This window comes from Pteropus medius, unplaced genomic scaffold (genome assembly GCF_902729225.1).
Source record: "Pteropus medius unplaced genomic scaffold, Ma_sr-lr_union100, whole genome shotgun sequence".
Lineage (NCBI taxonomy): Eukaryota > Metazoa > Chordata > Mammalia > Chiroptera > Pteropodidae > Pteropus > Pteropus medius.
In genome coordinates this window covers 2,347,077-2,373,034 of record NW_024356249.1, presented here as the reverse complement: position 1 = coordinate 2,373,034, position 25,958 = coordinate 2,347,077, and the positions used below count along the sequence as shown (strand labels likewise).

At 50.3% G+C, this 25,958-nt stretch overlaps 2 protein-coding genes across 5 annotated transcripts in view; one reads left to right on the top strand and one right to left on the bottom strand.

The window, feature by feature from the left end:
* Positions 1-19,152, top strand: part of TBXAS1 (thromboxane A synthase 1) — a 130,323-nt gene extending 111,171 nt beyond the window's left edge. For 2 of the 4 annotated variants that reach the window (XM_039860822.1, XM_039860823.1), the window contains 4 exons: positions 11,809-11,900; positions 14,985-15,122; positions 16,610-16,787; positions 18,915-19,152. In XM_039860822.1, the coding sequence (XP_039716756.1) occupies positions 11,809-11,900; positions 14,985-15,122; positions 16,610-16,787; positions 18,915-18,989 (483 nt within the window). In that variant the 3' untranslated portion in view covers positions 18,990-19,152. The remainder of the gene's footprint in view (positions 1-11,808; positions 11,901-14,984; positions 15,123-16,609; positions 16,788-18,914) is intronic. The other 2 variants (XM_039860824.1, XM_039860825.1) reach the window with 2 other exon arrangements.
* A 2,742-nt stretch (positions 19,153-21,894) lies between these two features.
* The window catches only part of PARP12 (poly(ADP-ribose) polymerase family member 12), a 34,401-nt gene continuing 30,337 nt past the window's right edge, over positions 21,895-25,958 (bottom strand). Inside the window, exons 10-12 of the mRNA XM_039860820.1 lie at positions 25,258-25,385; positions 24,253-24,404; positions 21,895-22,993 (exon numbers count right to left, since the gene is read on the bottom strand). Of these exons, the coding sequence (XP_039716754.1) occupies positions 22,668-22,993; positions 24,253-24,404; positions 25,258-25,385 (606 nt within the window). The 3' untranslated portion in view covers positions 21,895-22,667. The remainder of the gene's footprint in view (positions 22,994-24,252; positions 24,405-25,257; positions 25,386-25,958) is intronic.

The following is a 25,958-nucleotide window of genomic DNA, read 5'->3' as shown; positions in this document are numbered from 1 at the left end:
CTAAACCACGTCAGGGGGACGAGGGGGCAGGCCAGTACCACGAGGGGAGCGGTGGCCCTGGAGACAGGCCGGTCTGACGCCCAGCTCCCTGGTGCGGAGCTGTGTGGCCTTGGGCAAGCCACCTGGGCTCCAGACACCTCGGTCCCCTCCTGTGCAGGGTGGGGTCTCCTGAGGAGCAGACGGGATGACAAGTAGGTGGCTGTGCTCCGTTCTTGGCAAAGGGAAGTTACTGGCTGTGCACAGACCTTCCAAGACCTTCCAAGACCTTCCAAGGCGTGCGAGGAAGAAGTCATGAAAGGCGTCTCTCCCTGAGGGTCGGAAGGAAACGCTCGGAGAGGCGTTTGCTGGGAATGGCCCAGACCAGGCTCCTCTCACCGGCTAGCAAAGGGGGTTGGTTCTTCGCTCTTGAGGGCTCAAGGTTAACAGCTGAGCAAGTCAGAAGGACAAGTCTGACCCGCAGGACACTGTGGAGCAGCCCGGTGTCCTCCAGCTCTTCTCCGCTTCCGCCAGCCCAGTGTCTGCCCCTGGGACTCAGTCCCCTTCGGCACCTGCTCGCCGAGGGACTCCGGGGTCCCTGGCCTCCCCGCAGGCTGCAGCCCAAGCGCCAGGCCTCACGGGAACTACAAGGACATCGCCGCTCCCTCCTTCCTCATCTGCAGAACCAGGCGCAGGCCCCTGAGCAGGCAGCCCTTGACCGGGGTGCGCCGAGTAACGCAGTGAGCCTTCTCACTGGCCACCCAGACCCTGGGTCCAGGAAAGGCCGTGTCTGGGCTGGGGTGGTGGCGTGAGAGCCAGGCGTCCTGGACCTTGCTCCTGCCCCAGGAGCAGGACAGAGTTAAGGCAGGTCTCCAAGGACCGGCCACGACTCAGCTGCGTGGTTTATCTTCCAGAATCCTCTACCCTCCTCTGGTGACAGGGTGGGGACTTCTCACTGGCATTTCCCCCAGGGCGGCCCCAGCTGAATTCTTGATTCTCACTGGCACGACTGTTTCTCATACTTGCAGTTCCCGTGGACTCGCAGGGGCTCTAAATAGCATTTTTAGAAACAAATCTGATACTTATGCTCCTCATCTCACGTCCCAAAGCGGAATCGCCATCAGAGCTTCTTCAGCACACCCCTATGTGGCACCTCACGAGGAATCCTCACTACGAGCCCTCTTGGGGGCAGAGATTTCTCCCCATGTTACAGATGAGCTAAACGGACCTGGGCCAGGCCAGTGGCTCTGCCCTGTCTTTCACAAGCTCTGAGGAGCCCCACACGTCCCCTGCCGCCTGTGACATGGCCGTCTCAGGAGTTAATTACAAAGGAGAAAAAGCGATGTCTTGTTCTTTAAACTTTTTTTTTTCTGTCAACTTCAAAACCGTCGTCTTAACTAGGGTTGGGTGTGTGTTCAAGCTTAGCCAGTTTAATGGGAATTTTTTTTTTTTTAAGTAATAAGCGAGAATGTCTGTGTGGGCAAATGTGAGGGCCAAAGCCACCGGACACCTCTAGGCTGTGGCTCCTCATCCGAACGTGGGAGGGTTGAACGCGTGCATGTCACTTCTGAGTCTCCGCGTTCCTATTTCTCGGTCTTGTGACTGATCTCACAGTCACCTGCCAGCTGGAGAGCATAATTGACCCTCCTTTCCCCTAAGCTGGCCGACAGGTGTCCCTCACTTCCGGCATTCCTTAAAATCTGGTACCTGACACCACGGAGTCTCTGAACATCGTTCTCGGGAAAAGGAGAGGTTTTTTTCATTTCTTTTCCTTTTTTTTTTAGCTTGCCTCCCCACTTCTATCTTAAGGCGTGGAAAGGGACCGAGCAGGCGATGGGGAATTTAAAATGAGCTTAGGAAAAAAAAAACGACAAACCTCAAACCCCCGCTACAATAAATCGCATCACAGTGGAGATGCCTCTCTAACTAGAAAATTCTCAGCCCAGACAATGGCTCGTTTATTTCCAACAATATTCAATACAACAGCATTCCAGGCCAACAAAAGGATTTCTGCGGGTTCCTGGAGTTGGTTGCAAAGGGAATTAACCTACATAGAAAAGAGAGCTGTTCAATTATAGATTCCCAGACATGAGGGAGACCTTTGTAAATAAATCGTAAGGTGGTCCGCTGAAAACGCGGTTACTCCCCATCTCACCCCCTAAGAGGATGAGACGGAAGCTCCTCAGCCCTGCCTTGCCCTGTCCTGCCCGGGCAGGGAGTTTGGGTAAATATTTGGGTAAATATTTGGGTAGAGATGGCTGCTGCTGGAGTGGTGAGCAGAGCCGGCTCTCAGAGGAAATGGTTATTTTCTCCCAGGCCCTGAGATGATACATTTTTATAAACATCCAGGCAGGCAGCCTCTAAAGATTCCTGGGCTTTACAGACACATTTCGGATTCGGTGGTCAGCGAGGCCTGGCTCTGAGCACTGGGTGCTGAGGAGGAAGCAGGAGCCGGGAGGGCGGGGAGGGGTCTGGAATCAGCCCTCTGAATTTAACATGCCGTTGCTTTTAGGCCCAGTGGATGAAAAAGAAAAATTCCAGTGCTTACAGCTCTTATCTTTGTTTACCATTTCCCAAACAGTAAGTGACCTGGGCTCCGGCTTTTGGACTGAATTATCAATGAGAAGCACACAGACAGGAGAATGGGAATGCGGGGGCTGGTGGGGGTCAACAGAGAAAGCTGATCACGCCCCGCCTTCCTGCCACATTGTCTTGGCCTGGCCCAGGGGTCCGGGATCTGTCCCTGTCACGGGCTGTCCCTGGGAGATGGGGGGATGGGTCAGACCATCCCAGATGGGAGGCACTCTGGGATCACCATCGTCCACTTCCTGCTGGCGAGGGATCCTTGAATACCCCACAGGGAACTCTTCAGGCCTTGATAACAGCTTCTGGAAATCTCCAGCGGACATGGGGCTCGCCCGGGTCACTCGTTAGGTCCTAGTCATTTGAAAACCCTTCCTTATGCCGAGTCAAGACCTTTCTCTCTGGAACTTACCATCGGGCTTGAGTCCGCCCTCAGTAACTGCAGGAGCAGCACATCGTTTTTGTCACATGCCTGCTGCTCAGCCATGTGATGCACCCTCATGCGTCCCCGCAGTTGGCTCTGTCTGCCCAGTAGAAGGGGTGCGTCCGTCCCCCCCCACTCCCACTCGCCCCATGTCCTCTCTCCCTGCGGGCCCTTTACTCCTCCTGATGCTGGCTTCGGCCGCACCCCGTCCCGGGGCTGACCGATGCAACGGCCTTGCCTAGTTCTCATCTCCTGGGCCATATCCAAGAGATCAGGGACGCTGTCTAGTGCCCCTTCCTTCCCAGTCTGTCTGCCACTTTTCTCTGGGCGTCCTTCCAGTTCTTCCTCCCTCCATCCCAGAGACTCATCCACCTCTGTGGACTGAACTGGACACCACCTTCCCTGGGGCCCCCAACGCGACCTCACCAAGCTCCTCCTGGAAGAGGATGCCCCACCTGGGTTGGTCCTGTTTCTATCTTTCCCTTCAGCCACCCAGGAATGAAATCTGGGTACCACTTTCATCTCTTTACTCCCTGATCCCTTATGTCTAAAGACTCACCTCCCCTGGCAAGCTTTCCCTCCTTACAATGATTCTACATCCTAGGGAGCTTTCAAAACAATACCAATTCCTGCTCCCCAAACCAAGTATTCCGGGGTGAGGCCCTGGCATTGGAAGAGGGCAACCGAGATGGAGAATCACTGCTGGTATTGCTTCTCTCTTTCGACCCCGCTGCCTGTCGTGACAACTGCCCCTGTAACGGGAGCTCGTCGCTTCTGCCTGGACTATTGCAACGGTCTCCTGTCCTCCTGCCCCGTTTCCCAGCTCCTCCGACTATCTGTCCTCCACGTCATCGTCAGATCTCAAAATACCATTTTCAGGATGTTACCTCCACTCATCAAAACCCTTCAACGACTCCCGATTACCGTACTAATAAATCTTTGAATGAACGAGTAAGTGGTTTCCCAAATACATAACCGGCCGCATGATATGGAGGCGCATCACCTCCTCTTCCCACCCCCCCATGTCAGGTACTCGGTGTCCGCCTGGGGAGAGAGTGAACTCAAAGAATTTCTCTGCGACTTAAACGGGAGACGCTCTCTCCCCCACGCAGAGAAAGTGGCTGGATGACTTAACCATCATTTACTTAGGGGTTATTTCATGCTAATAGAAAGAACGGAATCCTAAATATTACAAAACATCAGATAATGAAAAAAAAAAACTCGAATCTAGTTGATTGTAGAGTGTGTTTTATGCTTATGAGTGCTCGTGTCTGACAACTGGGACAAAATTTTTAAATTAGGGAATTAGATCTATCGTATTTGTCCCCCCCCACACACACACGCACCATGTACACACACTATAGGAATAAATAAATCAGCTCTGAAAATACCTTTTTTCTCTCAGCCTTTTCCTGGAACAGTGACAGCGGTCAGACTGCAGCACACCGGGGGGAAGGGGCAGGCAGTGGGAGGCGGGGAGGGACCCTCAGTGAGTAAATAGAGGGGACCGAGATGTTAACAAGCTGCTTCTCAACTGATTCACGATTCAAGTTTCAGGCCGTATGGACAACCGATTTGTAAAACCGTTCAAAATATCTACTCGAGCTAAACATTCGCTTCGCTTTTAACCCAGCAATTCCACTCCTAGATATGTATATATCTCTCCATATATACTTGCCCGACAGAAACGTGTAGATAGCTGCACCAGAAGCCACACAAGAATGTTCAGCTTCACTCATAACGACCCCCAAACTAGGAACAACCCAAACGTCCACCCACAGTTGAAAGGAGGCACAGATGTCCCCACGACAACGGGAACGGACACGCTGCATCTCGGCACCACTCCACGGGTGGATCTCAAAGGCACAGAACCGAACACAAGAAGGCGACGTGAAAGCCTACGCACCGGGTAGCCCGTTTATACAAAAAGTTCCAGAGGCACAAGTCATCTCTCGTGTCGGAAGTCAGGAGGACGGCTACCCCCGTGGGGGGCTGTGACGGGCAGCGGGCACGGGGCGCTTTGCAGTGCTGGAAACCCTCTGCGTCTTGATCTGGATGCTGGTCACAAGGGAATGCTTACTTTGTGAAAATTCACTGAGCTCTACACATTTTTGTTTGCGTTACGTTCTTCTGTAGGCATATTATTTTTCCACAAAACGTACACAAGGAAAGGGAAGAAGCGAGGGAGGTGGGAAGGGGGAAGGAGAGCGGGAAGGAGAGTGGGAAGGATGGTTAGCAGCGTGGCACGATGGAAAATCCTCAGAGCCCGAACATTTGCGTTTAGTCCCGACTCTGCCATTTCCTAGCTGTGTGACCTTGGACGAGCCACAGACCTCTCGGAATCTGTTTTCTCATCTATAAGACAGGCGACAAAAACGGCCCTACCTACCCCACAGTGCATGTGTAATGACAGAATGCATGCAAAAATCCTTTGGTAGGCAGTAGAGTAAGGGAGGAGGCGGAGCGCTGTTATTATCCTAGATCTCCGGGAACAGGAATTCCTGCAAAGGGTCAGCACTCTAAATAAAGCTCTACCCAGGACCGTGGTGGTGACGGCTGACACCATGAGGACGTGTGTGTGCGCGTGTGTGTGTGTTTGCACACACACGGCCTGGTTTATGTTCGTTCATGACAGCTTCTCCCCTAATCCCTTAATGGCCTAGGCTCGGAGTAGAGCACCTGGAATAATCCACGTGTTTATGTGAGGTGGGTTCTGTCTCTTTCCTTTTAAAGTGGATATAAATAGATGCTTCATACATTCTTCTCATGACTGTTTCTAAGGTATGGATGCACGTTGACATCCAAATCTGCCAAATTCTTTAAACGAGCAGGTAGGACTTTCTGGGCCTTGGCTAGAGTGATGTTGACGGAAGGGTCCCTGCCCCCCTCGTAACCCCCGTCCCCCATTTCTTCCCCCGCTAAGCCGGAGACGGCTCACTCAGACACATCTATGGAATCGCAAAGCCAAAAAGCCAGAGCTGGTTTAGAGAGCCGGACAGTGAGGAGCCTGGCCCGCGCTCAGGCCTCGCCCTCAGGACTCAGCGCTCACCCTGGAGACTGGTGGGAAGGCGGGGGCTTTCCTTCCGGGTTGGTGGGCAAGGGGCAAAGCCAGAGTTGCCACATTTTCCAAGGTTTGGGTTCATATGATGGTCTTATGTCCCCTGGAGAATCAGAGCAGATGGAAATCTTTACTCTTCATGTGGCTGTATTGCCCATGGCTGTCCCTGTGCTAAAATGCCATGTCGTAAGGGATTTCAAGTCCCCTGCTTCTGGAGGGCAAGGGCTGGCATGATTCAGCCCGCTTTATAGCACACGACGTCCGGCATTCACGGTGCGTGCTTATCAATACCATTTGATGCTGCCGTTGCTACTGCTTGGGAGGAACAAAACTGAAGCCGCCCCCACTTCTATTTCCTTTAGCAAAATAGGGAAATGTTAATTTTTCTATTAGGTCCCTGAATCTCTAGGAAAAATCTTTTTGAAAGCAAGGACATTTTTGTTTTTCTCATTTATACCCCACATCATATCTGTGGTGCGTGTGTACGTGTGAGTGACTTAGGACGCGCGCGCGTGTGTGTGTCTAGTTCTCAGAGAAAATGGCACATAAAAATCTAAATGTAGCAAAGTGAGATTAATAGGAGAGAGCAGTATTTTTTCCTATTTAAAGAATTTATCAATGGATTTTCCACGGAGTGCCCTTAACCATCATGTTTATCTATTGCATTTAAATATTGATTTATAGATCATAAACTATATGACAGAAAGACTAAGAGGCCAAGAACCTTAGAAATAAAATTAGAAGTTACTGCCCATTGAAAATCAAATATAGATGAAACAGTCTCCCTGAAAATTAAAGAACTCTGGGTTGAGACTGTAAACCATGAGGCAAAAAATCAGTTTACTTTTTTAATATCTACTTTTCCCCATATTTAATAATTAAATATTAAATCGCTATTTCCCAATATTAAATATTAGCAAATAGTTAATATTTATTTTCAAACTTCTAAGGGCACAGTTACTTATTTTATGGAATAAGCTCCAGCTGAAAGAAATTCCATCGAATTTTAGAATTGCCTTCTTCCTTGACACGTCATCATAGAGGGGTTTAATACATACGACAGAGAGCCTTATGATGAAGTTAACTCCCTGCCACTGAATATATTCAAACAGAAGTGTTATCTGCTTGTTTGATACATTACAGTTTCCAGAGACCTTTCAACTTCACTGTCTCATTTGTCCTGCCCTGTGACATGGGTGGAGAATCATCAAAACCCCAACTTACAGACCAGGTGACATATTGATGTTGCCTTGGCGACTGGCCCAAGGCCATGGCTGATGGGTGATGGATCCAGGATGGAACCCAGGGCAGGACCTGGCGACTGCTCCAAGGCACAGCCAAGGTCAGGGAGAGAGCCTGCATGGGCAGCCTCGCTGGGTGCGAGGCAGGACGGGTGGATTTTAGGAGTCCTCCCGATTCTAATTCGGAGTAATTTGGCCCATGCAACGGGAGTCAGGGAGAAGCCGTGGGGACCACTTTTCAATATTATGTTTTGTAAGCACAGACACTTAACATGCTTCCTGGCTTGAAATTAGAGAACATTCTGCTCAGACTCCCCAAGTGCTCTTGACATTCCAGGACAAGCAGACCCTCTGTCACCAGGACAGAGGGAGGGCCTGAGTGTGCCCCGGGTGACAGCACAGGACAGGCTGGGCCGGAAAGCTCAGCCCGGAGCTCCCAGCCTCCTGCCTGCAAGGAAGCTGCTTCTGTTTCAGATGTTTGGGGTGAGCCGGCCAGCCCGTCCTAACACGGCAGAGACCTTCCCTGACTGAGCTCCCCTTCCTCTCCCTTTCACCTGAAATGAATTCTACCCCCATGACGTCGTTTTCTTTGTTAGCTTTCTCTAAAAGGCAAAGAAAAATACGCAGCACCCAGATAACGTAACTATCTTTTCGGTTGTGTTTCTACTTGACAGCCCTCCACCACCACGTACCACACCCACCACATTTCACTGACTTGATCAGTGCCCTGCACGGGAGGCCTGTCTGCCTCTGTGCCTGGAGAACGGCCATCTGTCCCCCAAAATGCAGCTCAGAGCGGCACCTTTCCCGCTAAGCTGGCCTGACGCAACCATTTTAAATGCTTTCACGTATCTCAGAGCCTTGCATAGGCTGTTCACACGCTGTTGTTTAAATTTCTACTTAATGCTTCAGCTTTTTATGAAGGAAAACTCTAACCTACGCGAATTGGAAGAATCACCGCGTGAACCCGTGTACCCATCACCCAGCTTCAACAAGTGTCAGCTTCCGGCCACTCGAGTTTCATGTTTTTCCCCACCCTTCCTCACTTCCATTTAAAAAAAAAAAAAATCCCAGACATCATGTCATCTGTAAATACTTCAGCATGTAGCTCTAAAAGAAAAAGGCTCTTTTCTAAAACATGATTACCACACCATCATCACACTAAAAACAAAATGGACTGTAATTTCCTGAGCTCGTCAAATATCCTCTCAGGGTTCAAGGTCCTGTGATTGGCTCATGATTTTTTTTTTTTTCAGATTGGTTTCTTTGAACCAGCATCCAAACGAGTCTACCCACTTTTCACTGGCTTACTCTCATTCATCATAAGATTTCAGTTTAGACACTGCTCCCTCCTGGCGGCTTCCCTGACCCCAAATGCTGGGGCATGTGTCCCTTGTCTGTTCTGCCACAGCTCCTGGGCTCGCCACTCTATAACCTTCACCACTGGTTTGCATCCTGAGATAGACTGTGAGCTCCAAGAGGGCAAGAAGGGTCACTGGGTGATGTCACTCTGATGTCACTGTGCCTAGTACAGCGCCTGGTCCCTAGTATGTACCAAATCTCTGTGCGATGAATAAGCAAATGAATGAGCTCCCAAAGTAAATGAATGAACTATATGTCCCATTCCTAAGCCCATTCTATCATACATTCCACGTTCAGTGGAATGATTTGCTTGGAAGTCTGTTTCTCCGTGGAACAGAGACTTAACCGTTTTCGGATCCCCAGAGCCTTGCCCAGGATCTGACACGCAGTGGGCAGGTGGAGAAAACCTGGGTTTTGTACTCCAAATTCTATTGGTGTGACTTGAGATTCACAAGCTTTCCTCTCTGGGTCTCGTTTTTCTCGTCTCTATAATGAAGAATTTGGGTTCATGAGTTCTAAGGTCCTTTTGGGTTTGCGATTCTGAGTAGGGGCCCAGCCTCATGGGGAGTCCCCATTTGCCATACGCTTGCTGCCCTCTGCTGGCAGAACTGGCTCAGGACCTCTTTGTCCTCAATTTTGCGGAAAGAGAGTTCTCCCCATCTGTAAGTGGGACAGGGACTTGAATTGTGCTGCCTCGCCCGGGTTTGGTTAAGACGTGGAAGCCTGTGCCTCCCTGCACCTCACTCATTCATGCCTCCAGCAGAGGGCATCACTGGGGTAGGTCACAGACAGACAGAAGACTAACACAGTGGTCACAACGCTCCAGCTTCACATTAGAACCTCCGGGGGGTGGGGGGGCGGGGCCTGCTTTGAAAACAGATCTGATGCCCAGGCCCCCCTCAGATCAACAATCAATTCCCTGGGGGACAGGGCCCAGCGTTCACATATGTTAAAAGCCATCCTGCAGCATCTAATGTTCGGTCACAGGAAGAATGGCTGGACCAAGCTGATGTCGACATGTGTATCTTGAGCCAAAAGCTTAGAAGCACAATCAACAGTTCATCCAAGAAAAGAATAAATGAAGACTTTGACTTGACGATACAAATTTCTCTCAGCTGATCTTAAAACGTTTTCTTTCGAACGCTGACAGCCTCCAAGCCATACGATTTTGTTTGCTGAACCAATACCATTCACCCGTTAGCGACATTGCCCCCATACTGTGGTGTCTTTTTGCTTTCGAGATATAGTTCTATATTTCGGCGCGTGGTACCACCGTTTCTTCTCATTATTCGTTTTTTCTTTTTTACATTTCTGCATGTGTTAAGACTCCTTTGGTTGCAGGTAACAGAATTCCGTTGTTGCTAACTTAGGCCCCAAATGAGAAATTGATGGAAGGGACCAAGAGGCAAGTGGGAACTGGACCTCTAGGCAACACCAGGAAATGGTCACTCTCTGTCCTTGGCCTCTGCTTCTCTCTGCACGTCGAATTCATTTCTTCTTTCTTTCTCACAGCCAGCTGGTGTGCTCTGCCCATTTGTCCACAGGCAGAAAGTGGCCACCAGTAGATCATGACTCGCCCGTGTCCAGCTTTGATCTGCTGGAGAAAATCTCCTTTTTCTCGGCCCCAAATCCAAATTCCCAGACTGGTCCCCTTGGGTCAGAGGCCCCTGGGCCAATCAACCAGCCAGCATGGCCAACTCTATAATTTGTTGGGCCCAATGCAGAATGAAAATATGGCACCTCTTATTCAAAAAGCAGGACAAGTGCCATTAACGGTATACATAGAGGCTCTTTTTCTGAAGTCTTAACTTGTCACAGTGCTTTTTATTTTCTATTTACTGTCATTCTAAGTAAAGAAACATCTAAATTTGACAGTATTCGCATGGATTTTTCCATTCATCTTTATATCGTGCAATGCCACTTTAAAATGTAATATATCAGAGCATTTAACTCAGATGTAGAATCACTGAAATGACACACTTTGTATTTTGTGACTCGTGGGCCAGAAAAGACGAACACAAACCCAACTATTGAAAATAGGAGGGAGAAAGAGAGGGAGCGGTAGGCTCCCCCAAGGGGCGCTCCCTCGGGTGTGGGGACACTGGATAGGCTAGGGGAGTCACCTTCACCGGTGCCCAGGGACCCTCCCACCGGCCCGCACATGTGGCCCTGTCTGGGACAGGGTCCAGGGAGCTGAGCTAGGCTTCGCCCTTCCCATGGGCCTACCACCCCCAAATCCACAGCAGCCTGCGACCCTGCAAAGATCTTTACAGCTCTGTGGCCAGGGCACGCTCCGTGCAGCGGGTCCTCGAAGGACACCGTTTCCTTCCAAGGGGAGGGCCAGAGGGGTACAGTGTCACTCCAGTGGATGTCATCCAGAGGATGCCGGGGTCCCCAACATAGGGTACGGCTGTCTCCACACCTTCACCCCCTGGCATCTAATCGATGTTTCCCAACTTTTCCTAACCTGATGGGTGACAAATGGATTCTCATTGTTTTAATTTGTATTACTTATCCGGACAAGGCGTATTTCTTCTGTGTTTTGCCCCTTCATATTCTTAAGAGTTTTGTTTTTTTTTTCTGCTGAGTTTCTCTTCTTGCCAGGTTTCGTAGGTCTTTGGTTTTTGTTGCTGTCGATCCTTCATAAATGTTGCTAACTTTTTCTTTCTTTTGCTATTTCACTATTTGTCTTTTAACTTTACAATGTACCGATTACCACGTGCGTGACCACCTCTCTGAGCCTCAGTTTCCTCGTCTAAGAGAAGGGAGAACAGGGTCTGGTTGGTGTGCTGGGAGGATCAAACAAGGCCGTGTCTTTACAATGCGCAGCCTGCCACGTCGTCAGCTGCCAATAAATGCCAGCGGTGTTTTACTACCCAACTTCTCCATGACTCTCAAAGACCCCCAGCTCCCAGGCCGGGCCTGCTTGTTCTCAGGAACACACAGCACCATGAAACAAGCACAACAGAATATTTTGCACGAGAGAATATGCAACACGCTAATCGAATGCATCGTGGGTAGTGACCACTGTTGTTGATTTTCTGAGGTTCCCATTTAAGTATCTGCTAAAACTGGAGCAGGACTCTAAGGTTAATGGAAAAGACAGAAGGGTGTGTGACTCGGTCTAACTCCACGCTCTTCCCTTGTCATGACCCCTCCATCAGGCGACCCCCGAGCTCTGCAGCCTCCAGGAAGGCCTGCCCTACCTGGACATGGTGATCGCAGAGACCTTGAGGATGTACCCGCCAGCTTTCAGGTAAACCCGCAGCCCCGCACCTCACCCCACACCCCGGCTTTTGCCATCCATTCCCCCTGTCCATTTATTCATTCATTCAGCAACTGTTCATTGGGCATCGGATCTGTGCCAAGCACTAGGAAATCGGCCACATATAAAACCCGTGTCCTTGGAGCTGACACTCCAGGGAGCCCTCCAAGGCCTGAGATGCGCCTTCCTGCTCCCCAATAACCCACATCCATCCCATCCTCAGAGTTGCAGCCCAAGACTCACCACGCCAGGCGGCCCCACCCAGCCACAGCACCCCTGTCCCTCCCTGCCCCGCCCCCCAGCTCTTTCCATGGTAATAGTGCTGCGCGTTATATCCTTGGACACATTTCAACCTCTCCACAACACATCTCCAAGGCCCATCCAGCCACACCAACCTGTCGGTGCCTTGAGAGCGGGAATCAGGTCTTCTGCTTTCTCTTTTTTTTTTTTCCAAACTCCCCCTAAATGAGGCATCTCATGAAGCATGGGGTCTTAACTCCGATTCTCAGGTCCTTCGAGGGTAAAACAGTGGCCAGATTTCAGGCTCTAGAAAGAGAAACAACACAAAGCATTTAACTGCATCTCATAAATCCCACCGGCCTGTCTACGGATTAATATACCACATAAAGCATACGGAGATACCTTTTGCCATTTTAAAAGAGACAATGTGGACTATGTGAAGGTATCTTAAAATTATATTCCAAACCGAAAAACATCACTAGAGAGTGTGTTTGTAGATATTGTCCAAATGTTCAGACCCAGAGCAAATACAGGGGATTCCAGGGCGTGCATCCAACCGCCGGTTCTCAAGCACACGTGGTTTCTGTCTCCCGGTCTGGGAGCCGCGTCCTGGCAGCTTGCACCTTCTCCTAACGCCAGTGTTAAGACTGAATCTATGGGCTTTGCCTGATCTGGGGGAGCCGCAAACTGTACCCACTCTTCATTTTTTAATGATTTATCTCCGGCTTCCTTCCAAGGGAATTGTGGGCAGCCGCTCTACACATTAAAGTGAAATTCAAAGTAAGACATTCAGGGAGAAAACAGAACAAAGGCTGTTGAAAGGAAAGAAGCCTTTATGGGGCCCCGGAGATGGCCAGGAAGCAGGGTCGGGCTCGCCTCCGTGCTGCGGCTCCTGGCCCAAGTGAACCCAGCTGAGCTCAACAGTCGTGTTGGCCAGTGGGAGGGAAGTGTATAAACTCATCAAAGACACATCATTTCCTGGATCTAAACTCAATCACGAACTCATCACATGAGACCTTGAATAGATGACGTGCTGAGTGACAAAGCCATCAGGCTCTTTTCAGCACCAAAACGCTGTGGCCAATTCTCTTACTGACTCTTTATCAACAGCACTGTGTAAGAGGAAGTCAGGAAAGTCACTGCTCTAAGGAACCGGCATGCTGGCGATCTCACCTGAGGGCAGGACAGAAACTAGAGGATCTGGATGAATGTGTTAAAAATCTCTCAACAAGTCACATGTAGTGCCAGTGCTCCGTTTAATGACAGAACGGGTCTAGACAGAAAGTTAAGGCAGCCTGGGCCCGGCCCTTAGTTTGCTGTGTGATCTTGAGTAAGCCCTGTCCTGCTCTGTGCTTCTGTCTCCTGGGTGTTGAGTGGACACACACACACCTGCCTCGCCTGCCCCACAGGAGTGTAGTGAGTAACAATGAGATAAAAAACAGCCCCACAGAAAAGGTAACAATTCTTGTCGAGTTATTATTAATGTTCAGAATCCAGGATCCTATGCAGTATAATTCAGCAGATTTTTCTGGCCTTTTATGCAGCCTAGTCTAGCCCAACCATGTATGGAAGGGAAGGCCCAGTTATACGGCTTTTAGGGGGTCTCGCATCCAGGTCCCAGCTACTTCTGATAAAGATGAAGAAGAAGGGGTGTCAGAGGACCGCCTTGTTTGATCCCTCTGGGACTGAGGCTGCACCCATCAGAGGCCCCCCATGTCTGTTGTGACCTGAGCACCGGTGTTTTGCTACCAGCTCCAAGCGCGTGCTAACTACATGAGCGACTTAGGATCTGGATGGGGGTCCCACAGCCCTGGTCTTCCACGTTCCCGGTTCTTATATCGAAGGCTCATAACAGAGCGATCGATGCTGCAAGGAGCTGTCGGTTGCTCTTAACTTCTTTTATAAGCAGAAACGGTATAATGGTAATTAGTGTAATAATTTTATCTCCTCTAATATAGTTAGGGATGCCCAGTCCTAGCACTTAAAGTAAAAGCCAGCATAGATTATTTTTAATTTTTAAAAATAATTATTTATGTTATGAAAATAATAGGCTTATACTTAAAATGAAAAACCCTAGCCAATACGGAAGGATCCAAAGAAAAAGTGGCACACCCGGCCCCCTGCCATCCTTCACCTCAGTCCCGGCCCCTACAGGAGACAACAGAAGAAGTTTAGGTATTCTTCCAGAAATTGAAGGTTCATATGCAAACAAAGGTAGTCTAACCCTTAAAAATACAACATACACAGGATTATGTTGTGGCTATTTGATAAAATAAACAATCTGACCAGTAATTCTCCTCTCTAGTAGAAGTTATCCACAGAAACCTAGACAGTGAATGGGGAACCGATTTTCAAACCCAAAATTCCCTTAGGTAAAGAAGCATGGGGGTGGGTGAGGGCAATTAAAAGAGGCTTGACTGTGGAAGATGATGAGGGAGGGTGTGCCCAGGGGAATAACCCTGTAAGCCTCCCCCTCCCCCCAAACAAGCCCTTCAAGGGTGTCTCTGTGCCCCAATATCAGCCATGAATGGGCTCTTCAGGCCGTATGGATGAACGAAGGATCAAAAGGTCACATGCATTTTCACCAAGGACCAAGGGAGTCTCGAGCGTCTAGAGAATGCGGGTCCTAAGCAATAGAGGGGTTTATGCCTAGAGGAGTTGGGGTGAGGCTTGGTCACCATCGGGGTCACCCAGGGAAGAGGACTGGGCCTCCTGTGCCCCCAGCCTCATTTGCACCTCAAACTTAGACCCCGCTTTGCCCTGCCCGGTGCAACCGCCTGCGGGCTCTCATCTCTGCTCTGCAACAAGGCGGGGGTGACCCGTGTGTCGCCGCAGGTTCACGCGGGAGGCGGCAAAGGACTGCGAAGTGCTGGGGCAGCGCATCCCCGCGGGCACCGTGGTCGAGATGGCCGTGGGCGCCCTGCACCGCGACCCGGAGCACTGGCCCCGCCCCGAGGCCTTCGACCCGGAGAGGTAAACACCGCCCCTTCGAATGGGTCCCTGAGGGCCGTGAGTGTAAGGGGATTGGAGGCGGCTGCAGAGAGACACAGATTCGGTAAAGATTTAGTAAAGTCAGCCCCCAGACAGTCAAAATTCGGCAATCAGAGGTTGGCGAGGCATAATTATTTCTGAAGGAAATAACTGCACCATTCTTTAAAATTCCCCGAGGGAATCCAGAAAGTTAGCATTTCAGCAGCACTGTATGCGAGGAGCAAGGCAATTTCAAATGGGTGTCCTCTGTCGGTTCGAGCCAAGAAACAGGACACAGGAATCAAAGTGACAAAACGTCCTTTCCTTTTTTAAAAATTGGAACCTGTTTCAAAACAAAGAGTATCAACCAAATTTCTCCAGGAATTCCCGAGATCCAGCTATGCTAACACGGTGGGCCTGGATCTCCCTCCTGTACCTCACATGAATTTGGTCTATTATCTAAATTTCATACTTAGGCTCCCGGACTTAGAATGACTGAGCGGGCATCCGCACCCCTGCTCATCAGAATCCATCCATATCCCTTCCTTGTGCGATCTGGCCAGGGGAGGGCGGGCCAAGCACCTTCAGCGCTTCCAGCTTCCTGTGGAACTGCCAACCCGGTCACTGGGAAACCCTGGGCAGCGGGCAGCGGGCAGCGAGACCTAGATAAATACACCCTGCTGCGCAGCGGCTTCTGGAAACACCGCAAAGATCAAGCACCGTAAACAGTGGCTGCAGAGCTTACAGCAGCACCTTTGAAACAAAAAGTGCATTAATATGAGGTTGAAAAAGGGTGGGGCAAGGGCTCCTGGGCCCCGGAAAAGTCCAGAGGGAGTAAGCAGTGAGCTGGCTATGTCCCAATGTCACAAACACGCCGCTCATGCTGCCGTTTGGTAGCAGACAGGCAACTCCTCCGAGGAAGGGCTTCCAGGGGTTCATTACCACAGCCTCCAATCGTTCAATTTCACCGCTAGGACCAGAAAGGCAAGTGTAGGCGAGGGTGACAAACTGGCGGGACCTGGCCCTCGGGAGGACTGGGGAGGAGGGCCAGTGCCCCAGAACTCTCCTTAGGAAGTGCGTGATGGCTGGCGCCACCCTCTGGCTGATGGGGAAGCTGGAGCCAGGGGTGCAGGTAAGGGCTGGGGTTTCTTTGAGACTCTCATCCTTCTGGTGTGCAGTGGGCCCGAAGGCTCGTTAACAACGCAATGAATTCGTAAGGGGAGGGCAGGAGGGCCGCAACGAATTTCTAGGGGATTCTTTTAATTCAGCAGAGACTTTGCGGGAAGCTCGTGGATTAGCAGCCACCAGCTCCAGAGCCTCACGGACTGATCCATGAGAAAACAGGATTCTGTTGACCTCGGTGGGGTTTAGGCCGCTTGGTAGGAGCATGGCCTCGAATGTAGGGGACCCTCTGCCAGACCGAGTGGCCGAAGACACCACAGGAAGCGTGACGGGTGTCCTGGGCCAACCCTGACGGCGCTGCCCCACAGGTTCACGACGGAGGCCCAGCGGCGCCGGCGGCCCTTCACCTACCTGCCATTTGGAGCGGGTCCCCGGAGCTGCCTCGGCGTGAGGCTGGGGCTGCTGGAGGTCAAGCTGACGCTGCTCCACGTCTTCCGGAAGTTCCGGTTCGAAGTCTGCCCCGAGACTCAGGTGAGCCCCCTGCAGGTGAGCCCCGCTGCTCTGGGTTCAGGACTGCTCACCCAGTTGTTATTATTGTTGTTCTTTGGTTGTTGTTATTATTCTCTGTACAGCAGGGCTGGGGCTCGTGATTCTGTAGCTGTTCCCTCTTTGGCAAAGAGAACCCAGTAATCCCGCAGAATAGGTTTTATTATTCCCAATGTTCAGACGAAGAGCTCAAAGAGGTTAAGTAACTTGCCTAAGGTCACATAGTTGGACTGCAGACTCCATGAGGACAAGGACCATATTCGTCAGTGGACGCTCCAGCACCCAGCTTAATGCCAGGCTCACTCATTCATTCGACAAACATTAACGAGCGAATGATTGGCTAGCCAGAGTGAAGAAAGTAGCGCTCGACCCAGATCTTGCTCCCTCCCAAGCCCAAGCCCTCCCTCTTTCCTCTACATCCAGCAGCCTCTCTGCACGACCTTAGCCATTCCCGACACAACTGGAACATTGCTCTCCTCCATGCCTCTTCGGAACCCCTCACTGGGGACAGATAATAAGGACATGCTGAGGGATGGTGACAACTTCCAGAGAGTGGCATTGCCCCTGAAAAAAAGGGAAACCGGTCCAGGAGGAATAATGAGTTTAGTTGGGGTACAAAAGATTATGGTATTGGATGTGAAAATGTCCACAGGGGTCTGACGGTCAAGGCTGAAGAGAAGGAGAGACAAATTGGAAGCACAGAGCCAAAGCAAGACAGATGAAGGGGCAGAGAGAGAAAGCAGGCCCTGACTGCCCTAGGGATTCAGGTGTGTAGGACTTCCTTCTGGAGTTTGTCTCAATTACACTTGATCTTGATAAACGGTAGAGCAGCCAGACCAATGTCCCCAAACACAGCTTAACCCTGGCACTCCCCAGCTCAAAAGCCAGCCGTGAGTCCCAAGCCTGCTGGGTCCAGGGAGAACTCATCTGAGCCCACTTCATAGTCCCTGCCCCAACTTCCCACTCGGAGAGGTCCACCCACTTCTCCCTGCCTGCTCGAGCTGCTGCCCAGACGTGGAATGCCATCCCTCTTGCTTCCTGCTCCCAGTCCATTCCCATCCTCTAAGTCATTTGGTATTGCCTCATATCCCAAAGTGGCCTCTGAGAAGTCCTGCTCACAGGGCTTTTCCCATTCATTGCCCTACCCAGGCATCACTTCCAGGAAGCCCTCCCTGACTTTGCCAGCCCCACTGAGTTCTCCCTTATTTGAAGTCCTGTGGTGTTTCAAGTTTGTGTAATACAGTAGCCGCTATCCATGTGTGGCTCTTTACATGTTAATGAAAGTTAAATAAAAAATTCAGCCCCTCGTTTACACTAACCACATTTCAAGCACTCAGCAGCTAAATGCACTCGTGGCTACTGTACAGGATATTGCAGGTCTAAACTATCTAGTTTCTTGGTTGTAAAACTGGTCTCCCATCTAACTCTAACCTCGAAAGACATCTGAAGGCTAGTGAGTCTTCTTTCCTCAAAAGGCTTCAACAATAGCCACTGAACTATCATTTTACACACAGCTTAAGGGGACATCCTGCTTCTCACGTATTTGGCTTTCCTTCCAAGTTCCCAGTCCACCATTGATTTGCCTTGTAAGTTGGGCATAAGGAAAGCTTTCTGAATGGTAGTGAGGCCAGACCACAGCATGCACGAACAGGAAACAGTATGAGACTGCTCTCCCCCAAAGCCCCTGGGAAAAAGAGGGGGCTGCTCAGTTACTGGCTGGGCACCAGGAAGGGAAATGAGAAATGAGTTCGTGGCTTTGCTTTCCCCTTTCTGGTCATGTGACCTTAGACAACTCACTCGGCCTCTCTGAACCTTCATTTCTTCATTTGCAAAGTGAGCCGCAAGCACCTCTTACTCAGGCTTCGTGGGGCTAAGTACCCTTCTCACCCGCAGGATTTTATTAACACAGGAAAGGGGGTTGAACACTGGTGCTGCTGGGGCCCCAGTGCCCAGTCCCAGAGACAGCCCTGCTGGCTTCTCAAGGTCCTGCTGGGGACGCTGCTTTGCTCACTCCTGGCCCAGGTATCCCTCAGCCGACTTTCCAGAATCCTGCTTCAGGGCCGGTTCTGAGAAAGTTTTCCTGTCGATGTGTAACTGTGACAAATATTTTAATCTCCTCTATTGTAGGTGCCACTGCAGCTAGAATCCAAATCTGCCCTAGGTCCGAAAAATGGTGTCTACATCAAGATTGTCTCCCGCTGACAGTTAAGAGGGCACCCCCTAATTCGAGGAAAACTTTCATGTGGAAATTCAGATATTTGGGGAGACATCGCCTTAGCCATTGAAAGGGTGTCTGGAATGCAAGTATAAAAGAAGTCATTTACATAACATGTCCTAAATGCTTAATAAATGTTTGCTGCACTTAGTTTCGACTTTGCCAATGGTGTTTGAACCACTGATCCACCTTTCTCAAAAAGGGATTGCTGATAAATAAGCAAAAATGTAGTTCTGACAAAATGACTGGGAACTCAAGGTGTTGAAGGAAGTCCTGGCCTCAGGAAGGAAGGAATCTGTGGGCGGGGGACACAGTGACGTTCAGGTAAGCTGTCCTGACAGCACCAGCTTATGGGCCTTCTTAGCTTCTGGTGTGTTGTGGTGTTTGACTTAGAGAATGACATTCATCAGCAGCTCAACTTCAAAAGTGGCTTAAAAGCTTTATTTTGCTTTGATTTTCCAAGATGGGGTAATACCAACTCTATAGTAAGTTTCAATGTACAGAAAACTGAGGCTGAAGAGTACTTTTTCTTTTAAAGAGTGTATCTTTTAATTTTAATCAATCAAAATATAGAGGTAAATTTGAGTGAAAAGTATTGTATTGCCGAGAAGCTCAAATTCAACAAAGAACTTGCAAAGTGAATCCCAGACCTACTACTAGCAGCCGTGTGGTCGTGGCTGCCAGCCCTTCTACCTCCCTGTGCCCGTTTCATCTGTAAAACAGGGAGGCTGACCTAGATCAAAGACCCCATCCTCTATCTGACACCTGAGCAACGTTAAGGGGCTGACGGTCACATTGATAACAGAAGGAATCCATCAGCATGGAGGTGACCCGCCTTTAGAAAGTTCTGGCTGTTTCCTGAGAAATGGCAAAACAGGTCTCCACATATCCACAGCTGAAAACGCTACCTCTGCTGCACAGTCCTCTCCCCTCCAGCCCAGGGCACCCCTTGCTTCCCTCAAAGGGCTCCCCTGGAGAGTCCCCATCTCTCTCTGGCCTCCCTGGAGAAGGGCTGTCTTGTTCCCCAGCACTGTCCCAGGCCTAGTTGCTGCCCATCCTCTGGGAGGTCCCACCAGCCCATCACATGGCCTTTTCACACACTTGCTGCCACCACCTGCTCATCTCTGGGACCAAGCCCCTTTGAGATGCCTGGCCCAGGAATGAGTCACTGGAGAAAGCCATCCATTCCCATTCCTGGTGACCTATCTGCCTCCCCTGACTACCCCGCCTGTCTCCCCGCTCCTGATGCCCACTCCTGACCCGTGGCCATCACAAACCTCATCCTGGAGAAGGCCCAGCTGAGCACCTGGCTCCCTACTTGGAGTGTTGGTCTGCAACTTGTGTCCCCCGCTCATCGGGTTCATTGGCTTCCCTCACCTCCATCCAGGTGGTCACCACCTTCAGACACAGCAGAGGCTTCCTCATGTGCTAGAATCGCTGGACTCCCAGTCCTGCCAGTTTCCACTGCACCCCCAGCTCTGCTTAAACCCCACTGATTACACCAAACAACACTGGACAGGAAATGGCAGGAAACGGTACTGACTGGGTCCTCCACAAAACCCTTCAGCTCTATCTTGGCTGGGCCCTGAAGACGATTTCGTGGCAATTACACATACCCTTGCCCTGGATCCCACTACCTCTGTGCACTAAGGTTCTGAAAGTCACGGTCATTTTGACTTCTTCCAAGGACAATGCCCACCCTCTCCCGTGCCCACAGGAAGAGCTCCCCACCCCCACCCTGCAACCTGCCCACATGCACCCCACCCCAATCTCAAATTTCCAGTCCAAGTAGTTGCAGTTCCTGACTTGCTTTCTCAAAGGTCAGCAAATCCATAGGTGGCTGCAGTTTTCATAGCTCACTTGACTTTTCTGGAGCATTTGATCACTTCCCGTCCCAGGTTCCTCTTGCCATTCTTCCCATCTACACTTCCAAAGGACCATTCCTGTTTCCCACTCCTCAGTTCCCAGAAGCCAGGTGGTTAAAAACCATGGCATCAATTCATCTGTATGTAAGACTTAGCAGGCGAGCACTGATTTAACGGTTTTGACACGCCTCAGGCTTCCTCACCTACACTGTAGGAGGACCAACGACTTAATAAAAAGCAATGAATGAAATTCCAGAATTAATCAGGATGTGGGAAATATTTTGGGGGCTCTGAAAATCATATCATACAAAACTAGGTCCTGATGGTGGATAAGGTAGTATTGTTGTCACTTCTTCATTTTTCTGGTCAGTTAACTCAGTTCTCTCTGGCTTGCTTAGTTGACCTGTGTCAAGTTCCAGGTCATCTTGCCCCTGTTCCAAAGCTTGGATCTGAGAACTACAGGACAAAATCAACTGAACTGGAGGCACTGCATGGAGAGGGAACACATCGTATTAGGAAGGGGGTGAGAAGGGTACAGGTGAGGAGAGAAGCCTGCTGCTGAGAACTGAACCTGGAGGCCAACAGGTACAGCACCTGGGAGGGGGCAGACAGCTTCATAATGGGGAGCCATCCCGCCAGACCCTCTGCCCTGGGGCCAAAGCCAGCCAGTGCCCAGCAGAGACTGTATAACCAGCCACGTGTGGAGGACACGCACAGGACACACCCACTCTCCCCGTGTCCACAAGTTTGCTCAACAGTGATAGAGTAATTCTAGGCTTTGTAGGGCTTGGAACTTATATGAGGTGGGGAAAGAGAAAAAAATACAAACATGTAACTTCTGCAAAATGTATGGCCATAGCCAGGGCCCCAGCAAGTGAGGGGCCCTGAAACTTCAGCTTCATGATAAATTCACACACAGCCCCCCGGAGGCCAACGAGCTGTCACATCCCGACACCCAGAAAAGTGCCTGTATCCAGCAGGTGCTCAACACACAGACGATGAAGAATGGAGCTCAGTCGCCACCCACTTCAGATAAATATTCTTTTATTTCCATACTCTATTGTGACATTTGCAGCACAGGTATTCTAATCTCATGGGGACATAAAACCCAATTCAGAAGATGTCCAGTGAGCTTAAGAGACATAGGGATAGCATTCATGGACCGTGCCCATGACAAAGGGAAACCGGCAGGGACTCAGTGACACCCACAGTAGCCACTTGTCTGACAGTGTAACAGATGGCCTAATTCCAAGTCCAGAAGCCCAAGAGAAGCAGCAGAAAAGCTGCCTGGATTAGAGCCAGAGCAACAGACACAATGACTGTGCCTCCCTAGGCCACAAGGTAGGCTTTTCCATACCATAGGCTACTGTGTTATTCTGACAAAAAAAAAAAAAAAACAAGATGCCACCAAGATCCTGAAAAATCAAATCACTGGAGAGAAAGAAATTCTTAAAAATTAAAACCAATCCATAAAATAGTATCTGGAAACTCTGTGACTGGTGCCAATCAGCAGCAAAGTCAACAAAGAGTAAAAAAAAGCTTAACATCCTAGTAAAAAGCAGTAATGGGCTCGCCTACAATCACTACTGGTTAGCCCACCACCGAGATCAAAAGTGACTTAAAACCGAAAACTACTATCAGCAAGAGATTAAGAATGTAACTTCATCAAGAAGTCAACATTAAACAGTTCATTAAAAGCTTTTTCGTTTAAAAAACAAACAAACAAAAACCCCAACACCCACTTTCCCAAATAGCTATTTCAAGGAAGACAAGCCTGAAACACATAAAACGTCCTCGTGTTCACTCCCGGAAGCCAAAGAAGGATGACAGGGAAAGCAGGCTGAAGGCCCCGGTCGCAGGCTTGGCCGACGTGGTGTACTGGATGACGTACTCTGGGTAGACCTGGTGCTTCTCGAAGACCACAAAGATGGAAGGGTCGGACATGCTGTTCACGCAGCTGTCGTAGAAGACGTTGCCCTGGCCCTCCTTGGCTGGGGGGCGGACGAAGGAGGTGTTGCCTCGAGTGAACTCGCCCACCAGCACCCGAGCCAGGAACATCGTGTGCACCTTTGAGCTGGATTTGCTGTAGTGGTGGGAATACGCAGCATCTCGGGCGAAGTAGCTCCCTGCAAGGACATGTATGGGCTCAACTGGACACTGAGAGGACAGCCACAGCTGGGAAGAGGCGGCTCTACTGTCCTGTCAAGCAGGCAATGCCAGTGGCTTCTGAAACCAAATGTCCCTCCTGCTCTCCCTCCATCCTTCCTTTCTCCAGCCTTCCTTTGTGAAGGGCATCAGAGGGGACACCAAACTCTGAGACAGAAAACTCCTTTCAAGTTTTGAATCTGTCACCCAAATCCTAAGGCTCTGTGGATATAACATTACTTAACCCCCCGAACCTCAGTTTCCTCAGTTATAAAATGGGACTGCCATGCCCAACCTCATAGGGTCGGTGTGGAAGGTGACCAAGATCTCATACATGGAGCCACTCTGTAGCCACTGGCAGCCCAGTGTATAGTATTATGAACTACTGGGCATCTGAGTTGAAAGCTGCCACCTATACATTTGGATTTACCACTGGCTCACGTGCATCCTGACGCCACAGCCATCACATTGGATTAAGGCTAACTGCTGGAATGGAATAGGGACTGCTGATTGTAGGATCACATCCTTATAAAATTTTCTCAATTTAGTAACCATGTTGTGGAGACAGAAGATAATGTCCTTTTTCTTAGGTGTTAAAGGGTGAAGGGGCATGATGCATGCCACCTACTTACAAACGGTTAAGAAAAAATGGGGGGTGATAAAGTCAACCTGGCAAAATATTAAAACGGATGAATCTAAGTAAACCTAGGAATGCATGCAGTTTTAAAGATATTATTCTTGCAATTTTCTTGTGAATTTGCAATTATTTCCAAGTAAACTTTAAAAATAACCAAGAGATAGGAAAACATGCAGATGACTCACATTATAGCTAGAATCACATATTTACTTGAGCATATCTGAGGTATTCGGATTTCTATTCTAACAAAACAGCACAGATACCCCCTTTCCTCTCCTGACTTGGGGCCACCATCTCCCGGGGCCTCCCCTCCACAGAGACGCAGGCCCATCCCTGAGGGAAGCAAAATTCCAGCCTACGCAGGGCCGACCTGCTCAAACCATGGGTCAGGCTCCTGGCTGCACACCAAGGAGTGAGACAAAGGGTGCCGCCAGCTGTGCATCCTACAGACGGCCAGGGGCCGTTCCTCACCGAGTATGAACCAGCTCATCAGCTTACCTTGCCCGCCTCACAACCACCACTGTCAATTGCTTTAAAATGGTTTCCTATGCCCTGGACGATGCAGTGAGGCAGGGTTCTGCTGGAGGCCGCCTTTGCCCTTACCTTTGCCATAGGAAGTGCCATGAAGACCACAGACCCGCCAGTCAAAGTTCTGCTGGCAGATGGCTTCGACGAAACTGGCACTGGTACCATGGAACAGCTGCCTCTCATCCACCGCCTTCCCTTCATTTCTCTTCTGCATCTGCCCTTTCTGCCTAGAATCACAGGAGAGAAATGTGTGCTGGAGGCAGAGGGTACTTATCGCCCAAGAAAACACATTTTATTAGAAATGGCATGAGACCAGGATAAACGGGTCTAGGCCCATCAGACTCCAGCCATGGGCCAGGGAAGGAGAAGGCAGAGAGCGAGCCCTGGGTGAAAAGCAGAGGGAAACTTTTCCCTCCAGCCCAAGGCCTTTGGCAGCTCCTGGAACTCTCCAAGCAGACCAGCCTTTGGAAGGCAGGTGCACTTCATCCCCACCACCTTGCTTCCACCTGGAGCTGAGCCGGGGGAGCCTGAGGATGATGGTCATTGCGGGGGCCATCCATCTTTACCCTGATTTCATCACTGGACCCAGAGTACAGATGAGACTGCTCTAACTTCTTGTGAGGACAGGAAAGCAGGACCCCAAGCCCCCCATGGTGACCTGCTGCGGATCTCTATCCCATATGTACAGTGCCCCAAAACATGCTGGTCCTGAGGCACAAAAATGAGGCCCCTGCACTCTGGCTGTCAGGACAACGGCTTTATGTTCCCTCGGGTGTGGGTGACATGCTGAACCATCCCGTCAATCTTTAGAGAGGCAGAATGTGTAAGTGCGGCTTTGTCAACGGGGATATCTCAGTTCTCTTCACTCTGAGAGGATGTGCCAGCACTGAGCTATAAAGATGATGAGACAGACAGGAAAGCTGGGACACAGCTCCCGATTCTAGCAGCCCTGGGCAAGCAGTAGCTGCTATCTGGGATCGTCCCTGAAGCCCAGAACACATCTGGTAAGCAGCTAGCCTACCACATACAGGTCTCAGGGTACAGAGTCACCAGCCTGCCAAGAGCAAGCCCCCAACATACCACTGGTAGACTTCCCAGAGAGCCAGGTTCTGGACTCGCTCAATCTTCTGGATGCAGAAGGGCAGCGTACGATTAAAGAGGTTCTGGACCTTCTGATATTCTTCTGAGGAAGAACTGAGGGTGATCAACTGCAAGGGGCAAATATTTTTATTATGTTACCGTCAAAGTGTAGAATATAGATCAATCTCTTCCCAAGACTGCTCCTAAAGTGACAGAACTGCAGAAGCAAGACCAGACAGTGATCACCCCTCCCCTTTGCCCCGAGGTGTATTTCTCCAGGCCCAGGATGTGTGCAGTTTGTGTTCGCTGTGGAACCTGCCTGAAGGACAGGCATGTGATGCTTACATCAACACCATCCTGGGTGTCCCCAGGATGTCTCTGCTCTCCTGACCACACAGGCAGACTACACCGTCTACAAGCCCGGAGTGAACGTCAATAAATGTGGAATGCATACATTTGGTAGAGAGGGGGCGAACGCGCCACAGGCAGCAGTGTTGCATGAGTGCCCCACGCCACAAGTGCCGACAGAAGAGCCAGGCTGGAGGACAGGCACAGTGCAACTCAGGAGCGTGGCTGCCATGTCCCTCCAAGCTGAGCCCAGCTCTCCCTTAGCCTCTTGCTCTGGGAAACAGAACTTCGGAAGGGCCCGAAAGGGCCCCTGACCAAGGGCACACTGTCGCACAGTGACAATCCACAAATTC